Source organism: Elephas maximus, chromosome 5 (genome assembly GCF_024166365.1).
Source record: "Elephas maximus indicus isolate mEleMax1 chromosome 5, mEleMax1 primary haplotype, whole genome shotgun sequence".
Taxonomy (NCBI): domain Eukaryota; kingdom Metazoa; phylum Chordata; class Mammalia; order Proboscidea; family Elephantidae; genus Elephas; species Elephas maximus.
The window spans coordinates 158,850,643-158,867,589 of NC_064823.1; the positions used below are offsets into that span (position 1 = coordinate 158,850,643).

The 16,947-nt window shown below is 46.8% G+C and overlaps 1 protein-coding gene across 3 annotated transcripts in view; it reads right to left on the bottom strand.

The window, feature by feature from the left end:
- Window positions 1–16,947, bottom strand: part of GAK (cyclin G associated kinase) — a 123,445-nt gene that overhangs the window by 75,764 nt on the left and 30,734 nt on the right. For all 3 annotated transcript variants that reach the window (XM_049886519.1, XM_049886518.1, XM_049886517.1), the window contains exons 5-6: window positions 15,302–15,444; window positions 8,970–9,095 (exon numbers count right to left, since the gene is read on the bottom strand). In XM_049886519.1, the coding sequence (XP_049742476.1) occupies window positions 8,970–9,095; window positions 15,302–15,444 (269 nt within the window). The remainder of the gene's footprint in view (window positions 1–8,969; window positions 9,096–15,301; window positions 15,445–16,947) is intronic.

Here is a 16,947-nt window from a genome sequence, read left to right on the forward strand (position 1 = left end):
TGTTTGTATTGTCAAAACACTGAGAACAACCTGAGCAACGAGCACAGGAGACTGGCTGAACACACCGCAGCACGCACAATGGAGCGCTATGCTGCCCAGCTCGGTGACCTGACGTGGGCTGCTTCTCAGGACTCCATGAGGTGAGAAGACGACGCGAAGCAGACGAGCACACACAACGTGCAGCGTCTGGTGTGAGAAGACCGGGAAGCTGGAAAATGTACATCTATTTGCTTACTGTTGGACAAAGAAACAAGGATAAACCCGAAACGATGAAGCTGGGGACCTATGTGGAGTAGGAGGCAGGAGTGTGTTAATGTTTTTACATGATAAAAGAATAAATGAAATTAAATGACCATGATGAGAAAGGGAAAAACCTTAAACTGAACACAAACTGACAAAGGGCGAGGGGGGGGAGTGTATTTCAAATGAGTGACACGACCACACAGAAGAAGAAAATGATAAGTAATCCAAGGATCCCCCGAGCCCAGTGTTGACAGTCCTAATCCAAGGATCTCCCGAGCCCAGTGTTGACAGTCCTAATCCAAGGATCTCCGAGCCCAGTGTTGACAGTCCTAATCCAAGGAACTCCTGGGCCCAGTGCTGACAGTCCTAATCCAAAGATCTCCTAGGCCTACTCCTGACAGTCCTAATCCAAGAACTCCTGAGCCCAGTGTTGGCAATCCTAATCCAAGGATCTCCTGAGGCCAGTGTTGACAGTCCTAATCCAAGGATCTCCCGAGCCCAGTACTGACAGCCAGAATCCAAAGATCTCCTGGGCCTACTGTTGACAGTCCTAATCTAAGAATCTCCTAGGCCCACCCATGACAGTTCTAATCCAAGGAACTCCTGAGCCTAATATTAACAGTCCTGATCCAAGGAAATAGAGCCTGGGTGGCTCAATGGTTAAGAGTTTGGCTGCTACCAAAATGTCAGCAGTTCAAATCCACCAGCCAGTCCTTGGAAACCCTATCAGGCAGTTCTACTCTGTCCCATAGGGTAGTTATAAGTATGGCACACAAGAACGACAAGAACAATCCAAGGAACTCCTGACCCCAGGGTTGAGAGTCCTAATCCAAGGAACTCCTGAGCCCAGTACTGACAGTCCTAATTCAAGGAAACCACCACTCATCTGTCAGTTTGCTGTACTATGGTGGCTTGTGTGTTGCTGTGATGCCGGAAGCCATGTCACCGGTATTTCAAATCCCAGCAGGGTCACCCATGGTGAACAGGTTTCAGTGGAGCTTCCAGACTAAGACAGACTGGGAAAAAGGACCTGGCAATCTACTTCTGAAAAAAAACTGGCCAGCGAAAACCTTATGATGAGCAGCAGAACACTGTCTGATACAGCGCCAGAAGATGAGCTCCTCAGGTTGGAAGGTGTTCAAAATATCTGGGGAGCTGCCTCCTCAAAGCAGACTCGACCCTGATGATGTGGATGGAGTCAAGCTAGCCAGACCTTCATTAGCTGTTGTGGCACGACTCAAAATGAGAAGAAACAGCTGAAAGCATACATTAATAAGTGAAACACGAAACCCTTGAAGACTAATATCCTAGGCATTAGTGAGCTGAAATGGACTGGTACTGGCCTTTTTGACTCAGACAGTCATAGGATCTACTATGCTGGGAATGACAAATTGAAGAAGAAAGGCATCCAAGTCATTGTCAAAAAGAACACATTTCAAGATATATCCTGAGGTACAACTCCGCCCATGACAAGCTAATACCCATATGCTTACCAGAGAGACTAGTTAATATAAATTACTATTCAAACTGACGTACCAACCACCAGTGCCAAAAATGAAGAAACTGAAGATTCTTACCAACTACTGCAGTCTGAAATTGATCAGGCATGCACTCAAGATGCACTGATAATTAGTGATGATTGGAATTTGACAGCTGGAAACAAAGAAGCACTGGTAGTTGTAAAATATGGCCCTGATGTAGAAACGACACCAGAGATGGCGTAACAGAGTTTTTCCAGAACAACTTATTCGTTGAAAATACCTTTTTTAAACAACATAAATGGTGACTATACACATGGACTGTCCTTTGTCAGTTGGTCGTACCGTGGGGGCTTGTGTGTTGCTGTGATGCTAGAAGCTATGCCACCAGTATTCACATATCAGCAGGCTCACCCATGGCAGACAGGTTTCAGCTGAGCTTCCAGACTAAGACAGGCTAGGAAGAAGGACCTGGCAGTCTACTTCTGGAAAAAATTAGCCAATGAGAACCTTATGAATAGCAGCTGAACACTGTCTGATACACTGCCAGAAAATGAGCCCCCCAGGTTCAAAGGCACTCAAAAGACAACTGGGGAAGAGCTGCCTTCTCAAAGTAGAGGCGACCTTAATGACGTGGATGGAGTCAAGCTTTCCAGACCTTCATTTGCTAATGCGGCATGACTCAAAATGAGAAGAAACAGCTCCAAACATTCATTAATAATTGGAACATGGAATGTACGAAATATGAATCTAGGAAAATCGGAAATCACCAAAAATGAAATGGAGCACATAAACATCGATATCCCAGTCATTAGTGAGCTCAAATGGACTGGTACTGGCCATTCTGAATTGGACAATTACACGGTCTACTATGCCGGGAATGAAAACTTGAGGCGGAATGGCGTTGCATTCACTGTCAAGAAGAACATTTTGAGATCTACCGTGAAGTACAATGCTCTCAGTGATAGGATAATATCTACACACGTGTAAGGAAGACTAGATAATACGACTATTATTCAAACTTATGCAACAACTACTAAGGCCAATCCATACTTGAGTACGGATTACACCTCAACATAAAGAAAACAAAAATCCTCACAACTGGACCAATGAGCAACATCATGATAAACTGAGAAAAGACTGAAGTTGTTGAGGATTTCATTTTACTTGGATCCACAATCAACACCCACGGATGCAGCAGTCAAAAAATCAAAAGACGCGTTGCATTGGGCAAATCTGCTGCAAACGACCTCTTTAAAGTGTTGAAAAGCAAAGATATCACCCTGAAGACTAAGATAGGCTTGACCCAAGCCATGGTATTTTCAATCCCATCATATGCATATGAAAACTGGACAATGAATAAGGAAGACTGAAGAAGAATTGATGCCTTTAATCGTGGCGCTGGCGAAGAATACTGAATATATACCATGGACTGCCAAAAGAACAAACAGACCTATCTTGGAAAAAGTATAAGCAGAATTCTCCTTAAAAGAAAGGATGGCGAGACTGTGTCTTACATACTTCGGACATGTTATCATGAGGGATCAGTTCCTGGAGAAGGACATCACGCCTGGGAAAGTACAGGGTCAGTGGAAAAGAGGAAGACCCTCAACAAGGTGGATGGACACAGTGGCTGCAACAATGAGCTCATGCATAACAAGGACTGTAAGGATGGCGCAGGATGGGGCAGTGTTTTGTTCTGTCATGCACAGGGTCGCTATGAGTCAGAACTGACTTGACGGCATCTAACAACAACAACACTAAAGCCAAAGATGAAGAAATTGATTTTTACCAATTTCTGCAGTCTGAAATTGATCAAATATGCAATCACGATGCATTGGTAATTACTGGTGAATGGAATGCGAAGGTTAGAAACAAAGAGGAAGGATCGGTAATTGGAAAATGTGGCCTTGGTGATAGAAACGATGCTGGAGATCGCATGACAGGATTTGGCAAGACCAACGATTTTTTCATTGTACATGCCTTTTTCTCAATAATGCGACTATACACTTGGACCTCACCAGATGGAATACACAGTAATCAAATCAACTACATCTTTGGAAACAGATAACAAAAAAGCTCAATATCATCAGTCAGAACAAGGCCAGGGGCCTACTGTGGAACAGACCATCAATTGCTCATATGCAAGTTCAAGCTGGAACTGAAGAAAATTAGAATAAATCTACAAGGGCCAAAGTATGACCTTGAGTATATTCCACCTGAATTTAGAGACCATTTTAAGAACAATCTGACATTTTGAACACTAATGACCAATGACCAAAAGAGTTGTGGAATGACATCAAGGACATCATACGTGGAGAAAGCAAAAGGTCATTAAAAGGACAAGAAAGAAAGAAAGGACCAAAATGTATATGAGAAGAGACTCTAAAGCTTGCTCTTGAATGTTGAGTACCTAAAGCAGAAGGAAGAAATCATGAAGTAAAAGAACTGAAGAGAAGATTTCAAAGGGCTGCTTGAGAGGAAAAAGTAAAGTATTATAATGACGTGTGCAAAGACCTGGAGATAGAAAACCAAAAGGGAAGAACACGCTTGGCATTTCTCGAGCTGGAAGAAGTAAAGAAAAAATTCAAGCCTCAACTTGCAACAGTGAAGGATTCTACGAGGAAAATGTTAAATGATGCAGGAAGCATCAAAAGAAGATGGAAGGAATATACAGAGTCGTTACACCAAAAAGAACTGGTCGAGGTTCAACCACTTCAAGAGATAGCTAGCCTATGATCAGGAACCAATGGTACTGAAGGAAGATGTCCAAGCTGCACTGAACACAACAGTGGAAAACAAGGCTCCAGGAATTGATGGAATATCAGTTGAGATGTGTCATGGATTGACTTATGTCCCCCCAAAAATGTATCAACTTGGTTAGGCCATGATTCCCAGTACTGTGTATTTATCCTCCATTTTGTGATTCTAATTTTATGTTAAGAGAATTAGGGTGGGATTGTAACGCCACCCTTACTCAGGTCACCTCCCTGATCCAATGTAAAGGGAGCTTCCCTGGGGTGTGGCCTGCACCACCTTTTATCTCTTAAGAGATAAAGAAAAGCAAGCAGAGAGTTGGGGACCTCATACCACCAAGAAAGCGGCACCAGGACCTTCGGACCAGGGGTCCCTTTGCCTGAGAAGCTCCTTAACCAGGGGAAGATTGAGGGCGAGGACCTTCCTCCACAGCCAACAGAGAGAGAACCTTCCTCTGGAGCAGAAGCTCTGAATTTGGACTCTTAGCCTACTTTACTGTGAGGAAATAAATTTCTGTTTGTTAAAGCCACCCACTTGTGGTATTTCTGTTATAGCAGCGCTAGATAAGACAAAATGTTTCAACAAACGGATGTAGCACTGGAACCTTACTTATCTATGCCAAGAAATTTGGAAGACAGCTACCTGGCCAACTGACTGGAAGAAATATATATTTATGCCACTTCCCAAGAAAGGTGATCCAACCGAATGTGGAAATTATTGAACAATATCATTACTATCACCAGCAAGTAAAATTTTGCTGAAGATTATTCAAAAGCAACTGTAGCAGTGTATCAACAGGGAACTGCCAGAAATTCACAATGGATTCGGAAGAGGACATGGAACCAGGGATATCATTGTTGATGTCAGGTGGATCCTAGCTGAAAGCAGAGCATTCCATAAACATGTTTACCTGGGTTTTACTGACTATGCAAAGGCATTCGACGACGTGAATCATAACAAATTACGGATGACATTCCTGTCATAGATTGAACTGTGTCCCCCAAAAGTATGTACATCAATTTTGCTAGGCCCTGATTCCCAGTATTATGTGACTGCCCACCATTTTGTCATCTGATGTCATTTTCCTATGTGTTGTAAATCTTACCTCTATGTTAATGAGGTAGGATAGGCGGGAGTTATGTTAACAAGGCAGGGCTCAATCTACAAGATTGGACTGTGCCTTAAGCCAATTTCTTGTGAGATATAAAAGAGAGAAGGCAGCAGAGAAACTGGAGGACCTCACACCACCACAAACAGAGCGCTGGGAACAGAGCACGTCCTTTGGCCCCAGAGTTCCTGCACAGAGAAACTCCTAGACCAGGGGAAGACTGATGACAAGGACCTTCCTCCAGAGCTGACAGAGAATGGATTCCCTTGGTGCTGACACCCTGAATTTGGACTTCTAGCCTACTATACTGTGAGAGAATAAACTTCTGTTTTTTTAAGCCATCCACTTGGGGTATCTGATACAGCAGCACTATATGCCTAAGACAGATACAAAAAATAGGAATTACAGAACACTTAATTATGCTCATGAGGAACCTGTATACAGATCAAGACGCAGTCATTCGAACAGAACAAGGGGATACTGCATGGTTTAAAGTCAAGAGAGGTATGTGTCAGGGTTGTATCCTTTCACCATACCTATTCAATCTGTATGCTGAGCAAATAATTCGAGAAGCTGCACTATATGAAGAAGAACGGGGCATCAGGGTTGGAGAAAGACTCATTAACAACCTACATTATGCAGATGACACACCTTGCTTGCTAAAAGTGAAGAGGACTTGAAGCACTTACTGATGAAGATCAAAGACCACAGCCTTCAGTATGGATTACACCTCAACATAAAGAAAACAAAAATCCTCACAACTGGATCAATAAGTAACATTATGATAAACAGAAAAGACTGAAGTTGTTGAGGACTTCATTTTGCTTGGATCCACAATCAATGCCCATGGAAGCAACAGTGAAGAAATCAAAAGACACACTGTACTGGGCAAATCTGCTGCAAAAGACCTCTTTTAAAGTGTTAAAAAGCAAAGATGCCACCTCGAAGACTAGGGTGCCCCTGACCCAAGCTATGGTGTTTTCAACGGTCTCATATGCATGGGGAAGCTGGATGATGAATAAGGAGGACCAGAGAATAACTGATGCCTTTGAATTGTGGTGCTGGCAAAAAATACTGAATATACCATAGATTGCCAGAAAAACAAACAAATCTGTCTTGAAGAAGTACAACCAGAATGCTCCTCAGAAGCGAAGATGGTGAGACTATGTCTCACTTTGGACATGTAATCAGGAGAGATCAGTGTCTGGGGAAGGACATCATGTTTGGTAAAGTAGAGGGTCAGCAAAAAAGAGGAAGGCCCTCAACAAGATGGAATAACACAGTGCCTACAACAATGGGCTTAATCATTACAAGGACTGTGAGGATGGCACAGGACCAGGCAGTGTTTCGTTTTGTTGTACACAGGGTCACTATGAGTTGGAACCGACTGCACAGCACCTGACAACAACAACATACACATGGACCTTGCTGAATGGAACATACAAGAATCAAATCGATGACATCTGTGGAAAGAGACAATGGAGAAACTCAATGCGGGTCAGAACAAGGCCAGAGACCTGCTGTGGGACAGACCACCAACTGTTCATATGTAACTTCAAGCTGAAGCTAAAGAAAAATAAAACAAGTCCACAAGAGCCAAAGTGTGGCCTTGAGTATATCCCACTTGAATTTGGAAACCATCTCAAGAACACATTTGACGCACTGAATGCTAATGACTGAAAATCAGACAAGTTGTGGGATGACGTCAAGGATATCATACATGAAAAAAGCAAAAGTTTGTTAAAATTTAGGAAGGAAAGAAAACACCAAAATGGATGTCACGAGAGACTCTGAAACTTGTTTTTGAACACAGAGTAGCTCAAGCGAATGGAAGAAACGATGAAGTAAAAGAGCTGAACAGAAGATTTTAAAGGGCGACTCAAGAAGATACAGAACTCCCGGGCGCTGACAAGGAAGCTGATGTCCTCATTTGGACTTCTAGCCTCCAGAACTCTGAGACAATACACTTCTGTTCTTTAAAGCCCACCCACTTGTGGTATGCTGTGTTACAGCAGTCACAGGAACCTGAGGCTCCACTTTAAAGAATCCTGATATCTGGCATTGTAATTGTTGGGCAGTTGACTAGACATGGTTTCCCTATAAATGATGCTCTGATACAAAAAGTAAGATCCTGCTAGGTTTGCAGGGTGCCCTAAGAAACCCACCTCTGCGATACTAACGGGATTTCGAGGGATGAGAAAATTCATTCATTTGATAAACACTATCTGGTGCCGGGGAATACAGAAAAACGTAATCTACAAGGGAGCGTGTCAAACAAAAATGGCTGTGTTCCAAAGAGTGAGAAACACCCTTCTCTCCATCTCAATGCTGTAGCAACACTACTGGGGCATTATGCAGGTATCAATAAACCCTGGGAAAGAGGTAACAGGTGCTCAGAGGAGGAGCAAGAGACGCCTGTCAGAGGCAAAGTGGCTCTAAGCAAGTGTCTGCCAGGAGCAGGTCGGGAGAGAGAGGCTGATGCCAGCAACTCAGACGCAAGGCACATCTTTGAAATGGCCTGCACCCTTCCAGGCCGAGAGCTTCCACTAGAGCTTCTCTTCGGGATATGCCTTCGGTTGACAGCCATGTACCCCCATCCTATGTTTTTCTTTTCTGCTTTGGTTTCTCTGCCTGCAGAGAAGTACCCAAGTCCCAGATGTGCGGCTCGGGGATGTGCAGAACTGAACATACCATGCAACCCTCTCTCCAGGACACGAGAGGAACCACTGACTCCCAAGAGCCCCTCCAGTCTGTGCCTGACCTCCCCTCTCCAGGGAATCCTCTTTCTGGAAAGCTAATAGTCAGCTCTGCCTGTGTTTGCACTCATCCTTTCTGTCCAGTGACTCTCCCTCAAAGTCCCACTGCAGACATCACCCATGCAGCCAGGCACGGCTATGATTCGTGCACACTCACCACTGCCCAGCACTGGCTGTCCGTCCAGGGTGCCACCACCCAATCACCTGCAGGGGCAGGGGGCTTACTGGTTGTAGCCTCTGAATCTCCCCGCTGGTATGTTTTAAAGAGGTTGCTTTGAAACGTCTTTAGACCTTCAGAGCCAGGTCTGGGAAGGAGGTGGAGGATGAGGAAATGGAATGCTTTAATTAGAAACAGGAAGTAGTGGGGCGAGTTTACTTGGTTTGTGTCTGTGGCACATAACCAGCTCCCAGGCGGTCTGAAAAGAGAACCTACAAGGCTGCCTGGAGAAGGTGAAGCCCCTGCAGAGTGGGGCGCCTGGGTGCTGTCATCATGGGAGCTGTTCAAGTGTCGCTCTGAAGGACGCAGTGCATGCCTGCGTTCAGAGAACCAAAGGGGCTGGAGAGAAAGGGAGCCCAGCTTTGTGAAGCCACCACTGACGAGCACACGCCACAGCTGCCCAGCCTCACCTCTTCCTCCACCATCGCTCGCTTCTGAGCACTCCAACTGTAGTCAGGGTAGTGCGACACGGTCGTGGCACTGCCGAAGTCGCACAGCTTAATGGTCCCCTGGTCGCTAAGCAGCAAGTTCTCCACCTGCAAAAGTCCAGAGTAAAGAACTGGTGAATGTGGGAGGGACAGAGCAACAGCAACTCGGGGACAGTAAAGCAGAGTTTATTTCAGCAGGACCAGCAACCCGCAGACTACAGGGTCAGCGGAAAGAGGAAGACCCTCAACAAGGCGGACTGACACAGCGGCTGCAACAATGAGCTCAAGCATGACAACGATTGTGAGGATGGCGCAGGACCGGGCAGTGTTTCGCTCTGTTGTGCACAGGGTCGCCATGAGCCGGAACCGACTCCGACGGCACCTAACGACAACAGCAGGCACCTTGACTATGAGCAGCCTCCTCTACCCCGAGGGCCAGGCTGGCGGGGCTGCCTGGCCCACAACCAAGGACCTGTCGGGATCCACACGGCATCTCTGAGGGGCCGCAGCCTCAGCCAGCTCTGTATCCAGCCGAGGAGTGCCGAGGGGTTCATGGTCGGGCCAGAGCGGGGCTTGGAGACGGACTGGGTACAGGACTGGAAGGACAGGAAGATCACACAGGTTAGCAAAGCTGTCTCCTTTCTGGCAGGGAAAAAAAAAAATGTAGTGTCTTCGATCCTAATTCAAAGGCAACGTGTTTATTTAAAGATGGGTAATTCAGAAAAATAAAAGGGAAGTTAAAATCTACCACAAATCAAATGAAAAAAAAAAAAGTTAACATCTACCACGAACAAAGAGAACTCCAATTAGTAAAATGGGACATACAAGTCAGGAAATTTTTTAAAAAATTGAATATACCATTTACAACTATATCAAACATATCAAGAACCTAGAAACAAATCTAGCAGAAGATATACAAAGGGTCTTCCATTCAGAAAGCCATAAAAAACTGCGATAAATTTTTAAAATTCAGAACAAACAGGAAACTACATCACCTTCCTAAAGTGAAAGGCACAACATTGTAAAGATGTCAAATCCGTCCCGATTGTTCCAGGGCAGGGGCCAGCAGTCTATGGCTTGAAGCAATTCCAGCCACTGCTTGCTTTTGGACAGCCTAAAACTAAGAATGATGTTTACCTTTTTGAATGGCTTGGGGTAAAAAACAATAGAAGAATAAAATTTCATGACACATGAAAATGAAATAAAACTTGAATTTTACATCCATTAATAAAGTTTTATTGGGACAGAGCCATGTCTATTAATTTATGTATTGTCCGTGGCTGCTTCTGCGCTACAATAGCTGAAGTTAAGGAGCTGTGACAGAGACTGTCTGGTCCGCAAGGCCTAAATATTTAATGCCTGGCCATTTACAGAGAAAGTCTGTCGACTCCTGCTGGGCCAAAGGAGCACAGACGACCTCAGAGGACTAGTTTTAAGCTTATTATGAAGCTCTGGTGAGTAAGACAATAGAACGTAGGTACAAGAACAGACCAAATGTCCAATGGGACCCTCCAATGGGAGCTTCCCAAACAGATCCACAGATACCATGATCACAACAAAGGTGGGACTGCAGAGAAAAGGGGGAAGGACAGTCCAGGCAACCAAGGGTGCTGGGGCAGCTGATATCTTCACATGGAAGAAAAGGAGCAAACCTTGACCCTTCCCTAACTCCACACACAGAGAAAATCAATTACAGGAAGATTGGCCCCTACCCATAAAAGGCACAACCATCAATCTTTAGAACACAATATAGGACAATATCTATATTGGAAGAATACCTGTATTATGGAAGATAAGGATTTCTTAAATAAGACACAGAAAGCACTAATGGTGGATAAAATGTTCTACACTAAACTAAAAAACATCTTTTATCAAAAGACACAATTAAGAGAGCAAAATATAAGCCACAGAGGAGAAAACGTTTGCCACACTATAAACCACTGGTTTTGTACATATAAAGAATTTCTACAAATCAAAAAGAAAAAGACAACTGAATAGAAAAATAGGCAAAACACTTTAACAGGTACTTCCCCAAAGAGGAAATCCAAATCCCAATAAATATGAGAAGATGGCTGACTTTCTCATAACGAGGGAAAAGGCAAACCCAAAGCAGACATATCCATGCGGTCTGTTAAATGAAAAGGTGTGCCAATACCAAGGGTTGGCAAAGGCGTGGAACGATGGAAACCATGATACGCTGCTGACAGGAGTGTCAAGGTTTAAAGACACCATGGAGGTCAATGGTGGTTCAGTGGTTGAATTCTCACCACTCAGGTTCGATTTCCACCTAAATCCGCCTCAAGTGCAGACACCTTCCACCTGTTAGTGGAGGCTGGCAGGTTGCTGTGATACTGAACAAGCTGCAACAGAGCCTCCAGACAAAGACGGACTAGGAAGACAGGACTGGAGAGCTACTCCCAAGAGCAGCCAATGGAAACCCCATGGATCACAGCCATCTGAAGGCTGTGAGTCGGAAGGGCGCCTGGCTAACAACAACAAAGACACACATACCCTCTGCCCCCTATTCCCCTCCAGGCATGGAGGGATGCAGCCTCCCCACCAGAAGGCCCCAGAAGGCCCAGACAAGGATGTTGAGAGTGCCCAGAACAGCACTGTTTGCCATAACAAGGCAAGCAAAAGCAACGCACCTCCGTCAGTGGTACATTCATGCAACAGAACACTGCACTGAGAGCCGGCCACACGTGACACGGATGAAACTCAAGGACATCGCGCAGAGCAAAATGAGCACATGCGAAAGGATATATACTGGAAGTTTCCATTCATTCATGTCCAAAATTAGTCAGAAATAAGTTATATCGCTGAACGTATTCCAATCAAGTCCATAAATCTAAGAGTGAGGGGAGTGCCGTGCCTCTGGGTGGGGGGTGGGCTGTGAGAGGGAGGTGTCACCTGGGAGAGCCCCGGGGGACTACACTCATTTGGAGAGGGGCAGCCCAGTGTGATCATACGTCCCCAAATGAGTCCTCTGAGGATGGGCCACATACCTGCCTGCCCCCCAACCCCATGCCACCACTCACACGCCTCACCACATACAAGGGGCAAAGAAGGGTGTTTCTCACACAGCAGGTAAGTGGATTTCAAACCCAGGCCAAGTTTGTAAATATTGATTTCTTGATTAATTTTGTCCATTATTCTCATTTTCCTTAAGAAAAAAAAAGGGGGGGGGCATGCAGACATGTACACACATAGAGGGTAGGTTATCATACTTCACAGACTTAAGCAAGTAAGAGGGTCTTGACGCCACTAGACAATCCACAAACCACCGAATAGACCATCAAGAAAGAACTATCCAGACGGATCGCTTGCAGAAACCCCACCGGCGTGCTGCGGGTGTGGACCCAGGTGGGTTAGCCCCGCAAGATGACCCCCTCACCCTTCCAGTTCCAAACCCATCACTCTGCTTTCTGGACACCAGGAAGTCCCAGTGCCTGGAACAATCTTCCTGCTGAAAGCAATGGAAAGTGCTGGAGAGAACATTAAAGGGGGGGAAAAAAAAGACACAGGAGGGAGGGAGGGCAGAAAAAGAAGGAGGGCAGGTCTTCTGAGGGAGCCCAGGGGATGGCAGGAGGGGAGGGGCTGGCGGGAGGGGTGGGGTCAGCAGGCTGGCCTGGAAGGGGAGGAACCCAGGGAAGTGGATTTCGGACCTTACAGGCTTCTGCTGCAGGGGCATCTAACAACCACTGACCTTAAACCCTGGTTTTCTAGGCCTTTCCAGATTCAGAGGAGAAAAGAAAAAGGTCAGGCCCACCCCTGGTCCAAAATCTAAATGAAGACCCAGACCCATAAGGTAGGTTCTCAGTGTGAGTGAAGCAGAAAATACGAAGGGAACCGCCCTCCAGAGCCTGGATCCCGGGGCAGGGCTGGCACTGGCCTCCCAGGGGTCTGCTGGCCAGAAGCCTCAGGCCCTGCGTCAAGGGCCACAGGCTCGCTGTAGAGCCCTTCCCCCTTTCAAAAGGCGCTGCCTTCACTCACCCCAGGGCTCTCAGAACATGTGTGCACATACACAGTGCTCACACACACACGCACATGTGCACACATGATGCTCACACATCGCACACGTACACACATGCACACATGGTGCTCACACATGCACACATGGTGCCCATGCACACAGCACCCACACACGCAAACGTAGTGTTCCTGTACACAGCACCCACACACGCACAGCACACATGTGCATGCACACACACGTCCACATGCATACACGTGCACACAGCGCTCAACATGCACACACAGCGCTTACACACACACACGTGTGCACACTGGGAAAGGCCATGAAGACCCATACCCAGCCACCCAGGCTTTCCCTAGGACACGCAGACCACCCAGGAGGAGGAAGGGCCCTCAAGCTGCTGGGATGACGGCGCACCTCTGGGGCAGAGACAGGCCAGGCGTCCACATGGAGAAAGGGCCGCTGTTCTCCTACCTCACAGCACACACAAAATCAACTGCAGGCAGACTACTACTTAACACATGAAAGGCAGACTTCACAACTCTCAGGGGAAGAACATGCCTCATGTAAGGCCTTGGGGTGTGGAAGGATTGCTGACAGGGTCTAACGCAGGCAAGGCATAAACTACGCTGAAGTGGAGCTCTCTGCTTTTCACACGCAGAAGGAGCCAGGACCTGACTCAGCCATGGTGGTCTCCCTCTGCTTGCAGAAGGAGCGGAAGGGGAGCAAAAAAGGACAACCAAATCAATAGCATGGGGGAAGGTTCTAGATTAAAAGCCATTTAAAAAACATAACACTTTGGGGATAATTGGGGAAAGGTGCCAACAGACTAGACGTGAGAAGACACTAACCCACTGCTGTGGAGTTGATTCCGACTCATAGTGACCCTAGAGGACAGAGCAGAACTGCCCGATAGAGTTTCCAAGGAGTGCCTGGCGGATTCGAACTACCGACCTCTTGGTTAGCAGCCATAGCACGTAACCACTACACCACCAGGGCTTCTGAGAAGACACTAGGAACTATTAATTTTGTGAGGGTTACATGAGAAAATGGTTGCAGCATGGATCGACAGGGAGCTGCCAGAAATTCAGGCTGGATTCAGAAGGGGACGTGGAACCAGGGATACCATTGCTGATGTCAGATGGCGCCTGGCTGAAAGCAGAGAACACCAGAAGGATGTTCACCTGTGTGTTATTGACTATGCAAAGGCATTCAACTGTGTGGATCATAACAAATTATGGATGACATTACCAGAACAGGAATTCCAGAACACTTAACTGTGCTCATGCAGACCTGTACATAGAGCAAGAGGCAGTTCTTTGAACAATCAGAAAAGGCGTGTGTCAGGGTTGTATATTTTCACCAAATACTTATTCCATCTGTACATTGAGCAAATAACCTGAAAAGCTGGACTATATGAAGAAGAACAGGGCATCAGGATTGGAGGAAGACTCATTAACAACCTGTGTTATGCAGATGACACGACCTTGCCTGCTGAAAGTGAAGAGGACTTGAAGCACTTACTGATGAAGATCAAAGACCGCAGCCTTCGTATGGATTACACCTCAACATAAAGAAAACAAATATTCTCACAACTGTACCAATGAGCAACATCATGATAAACGGAGAAAAGACTGAAGTAGTCAAGGACTTCATTTTACTTGGATCCACGATCAACACCCATGGAAGCGGCAGTCACGAAATCAAAAGACGCGTTGCATTGGGCAAATCTGCTGCTAAAGACCTCTGTAAAGTATCAAAAAAGCAAAGATGTCACTTTAAGGACTAAGGTAGGCCTGACCCAAGCTATGGCGTTTTCATTTGCCTCATACGCATGTGAGCTGTGGACGATGAGTACAGAAGACTGAAGAAAAACTGATGCCTCTGAATTAGGATGCTGATGAAGAATATTGACTCTATCACGGACTGCCAGAAGAATGGACAAATCTGTCTTGGAAGTACAGAGAATGCTGCTCAGAAGGGAGGATGGCGAGACTTGGTCTCGTGTACTCTGGACATGCTAACAGGAGGGCCTGTCCCTGCAGAATGTCATCATGCTCGGTGAAGTGGAGGAAAGCACCGCCCAGGGCTGAGGCAGGGAGGGGCCCGTGGACGCTCCCCACTGGGAGCGAGGGGCTCGCGGGAACCCGGAGGAGGCAGGGCAGCCCTTGTCTTATTAGCGAAGTTGAATGAGATCAAAGCTTAAAGGAAAAAGTCTCCGGAGAATCCATTCCTGCTGTTCCGCGGCTCGGGCACCAGCCTTCCCAGACTTCTCAGGTCTCACTAACACGGCGGCAAAGGGCGGCAGCCCCAGCCGGGGGCGCGGGCGGGGAGGCAGTACCTTGAGGTCTCTGTGGGTGATGGGTGGCTTCTGCTTGTGCATGTGCTGCACTGCTCGGCACGTCTGATAGAATATCTTCAGCACCGTATCGCACGAGAGAGGACCTCGAGACTCAATTCTCTTCACAAAGTCCACCAGCTGCCCTAAAAGAGACAATTCAACGACATCACCACAGAGGGAGGAATGCTAAGGCCTCCCCACCCCACCCTCAAGGTTAGGACGCCCTGCTCGGCCCCCGTCGACCACGGAGACAACGCTGCCTGTCCTGAGACCATGGCCCAGACGCCACACTGCTCTGCGTGGTCTGGCCAGAGTCTGCCCTCATAGGTGCACCACCCCCCACAGGTACATGGCTTTCACAGGTGTGCCGCCTCCCACAGGTGTGCCATCACAGGTATGTGACTTTCATAGGTGCACCACCACCCACAGGTACGCTGCTGTCCACAGGTACGCCCTCCCCACAGTGCACCGCCCTCCGCACAAGTGCGGCATCTCCCACAGGTGCGCCGCCCCCTACAGGTGCACTGCCCTCCCATAGGCGCGCCACCCCCACAGGTGGGCTGCTGCAGCTTCCATGCTAAGCCATAGCCGCGGGCCAGAAGCCACCACTCTGGGTCTTTTCTCCAAGTGGACTGTCGCAGTAGAAGGGATTTTATCAGCTGCTTTGCTTCAAGAAAACCATCTGCAGAAAGGTTTGCCCAGTACAAGGGAGCTCTCTGTTGGCGACAGTGCAGGCCTCCAGGAGCAGGCAGGGACAGTGCCTGGTGCACTGCGATAAGCAAAAGCTATCCCTCTGCAGGGCTGTGAATTAAAAACCATCTGTGGCAGCTACACAAACGGCCCAGGGCTGCTGATAAAACACCCACACACCCGTGTCAGGCGTGCCACGGTAGGTACAGAGGAAAACTACTAGGAATACATCCATTTGTTCATATATCTGTAATGAAACAATCACTGAACTTTTACAAATAACAAACAGCCATTCATCTGACGGTATGGATTAAACTCCATCCCCCAAAAATGTGTGTCAACCTGGCTAGGCCGTGATTCCCAGGATTGTGTGATTACCCAGCATTTTGTCATCCGATCTGATTTTCCTAAGTGTTGTAAATCCTAACCCTACCTCTATGATGTTAATGGAGCCCTGGTGGCAAAGCAGTTAAGAGCTTAGGCTACCTACCAAAAAGTCAGCAAATATACTATAAGATGATGCTAATGAGGGAGGACTAGAGGCAGTTATGTTAATGAGGCAGGACTCAATCTACAAGATTAGACTGTCTTGAGTCAATCTCTTTGGAGACATGAGAGAGAGAAGTGAGCAGAGAGACATGGGAACCTCATAACACCAAGAAAGCAGCCCTGTAGGGAACAGAACGCATCCTTTGGACCCAGCGTCCCTGTGCTGAGAAGCTCCTAGACTGGGGAAGATTGAGGACAGGGACCTTCCCCCAAAGCCAACAGAGAGAGAAAGCATTCCCCTAGAGCCTGGCACCCTAAGTTTGGACTTTCGCCTCCTGGACTGTGAGACAAAAAATTTCCCTTTGATAAAGCCACACCTGGTGTTTTTTTCAGATGTCTTAGTCGTCTAGTGCTGCTATAATAGAAATACCACAAGTGGATGGTTTTAACAAAGAGAAGTTTATTTT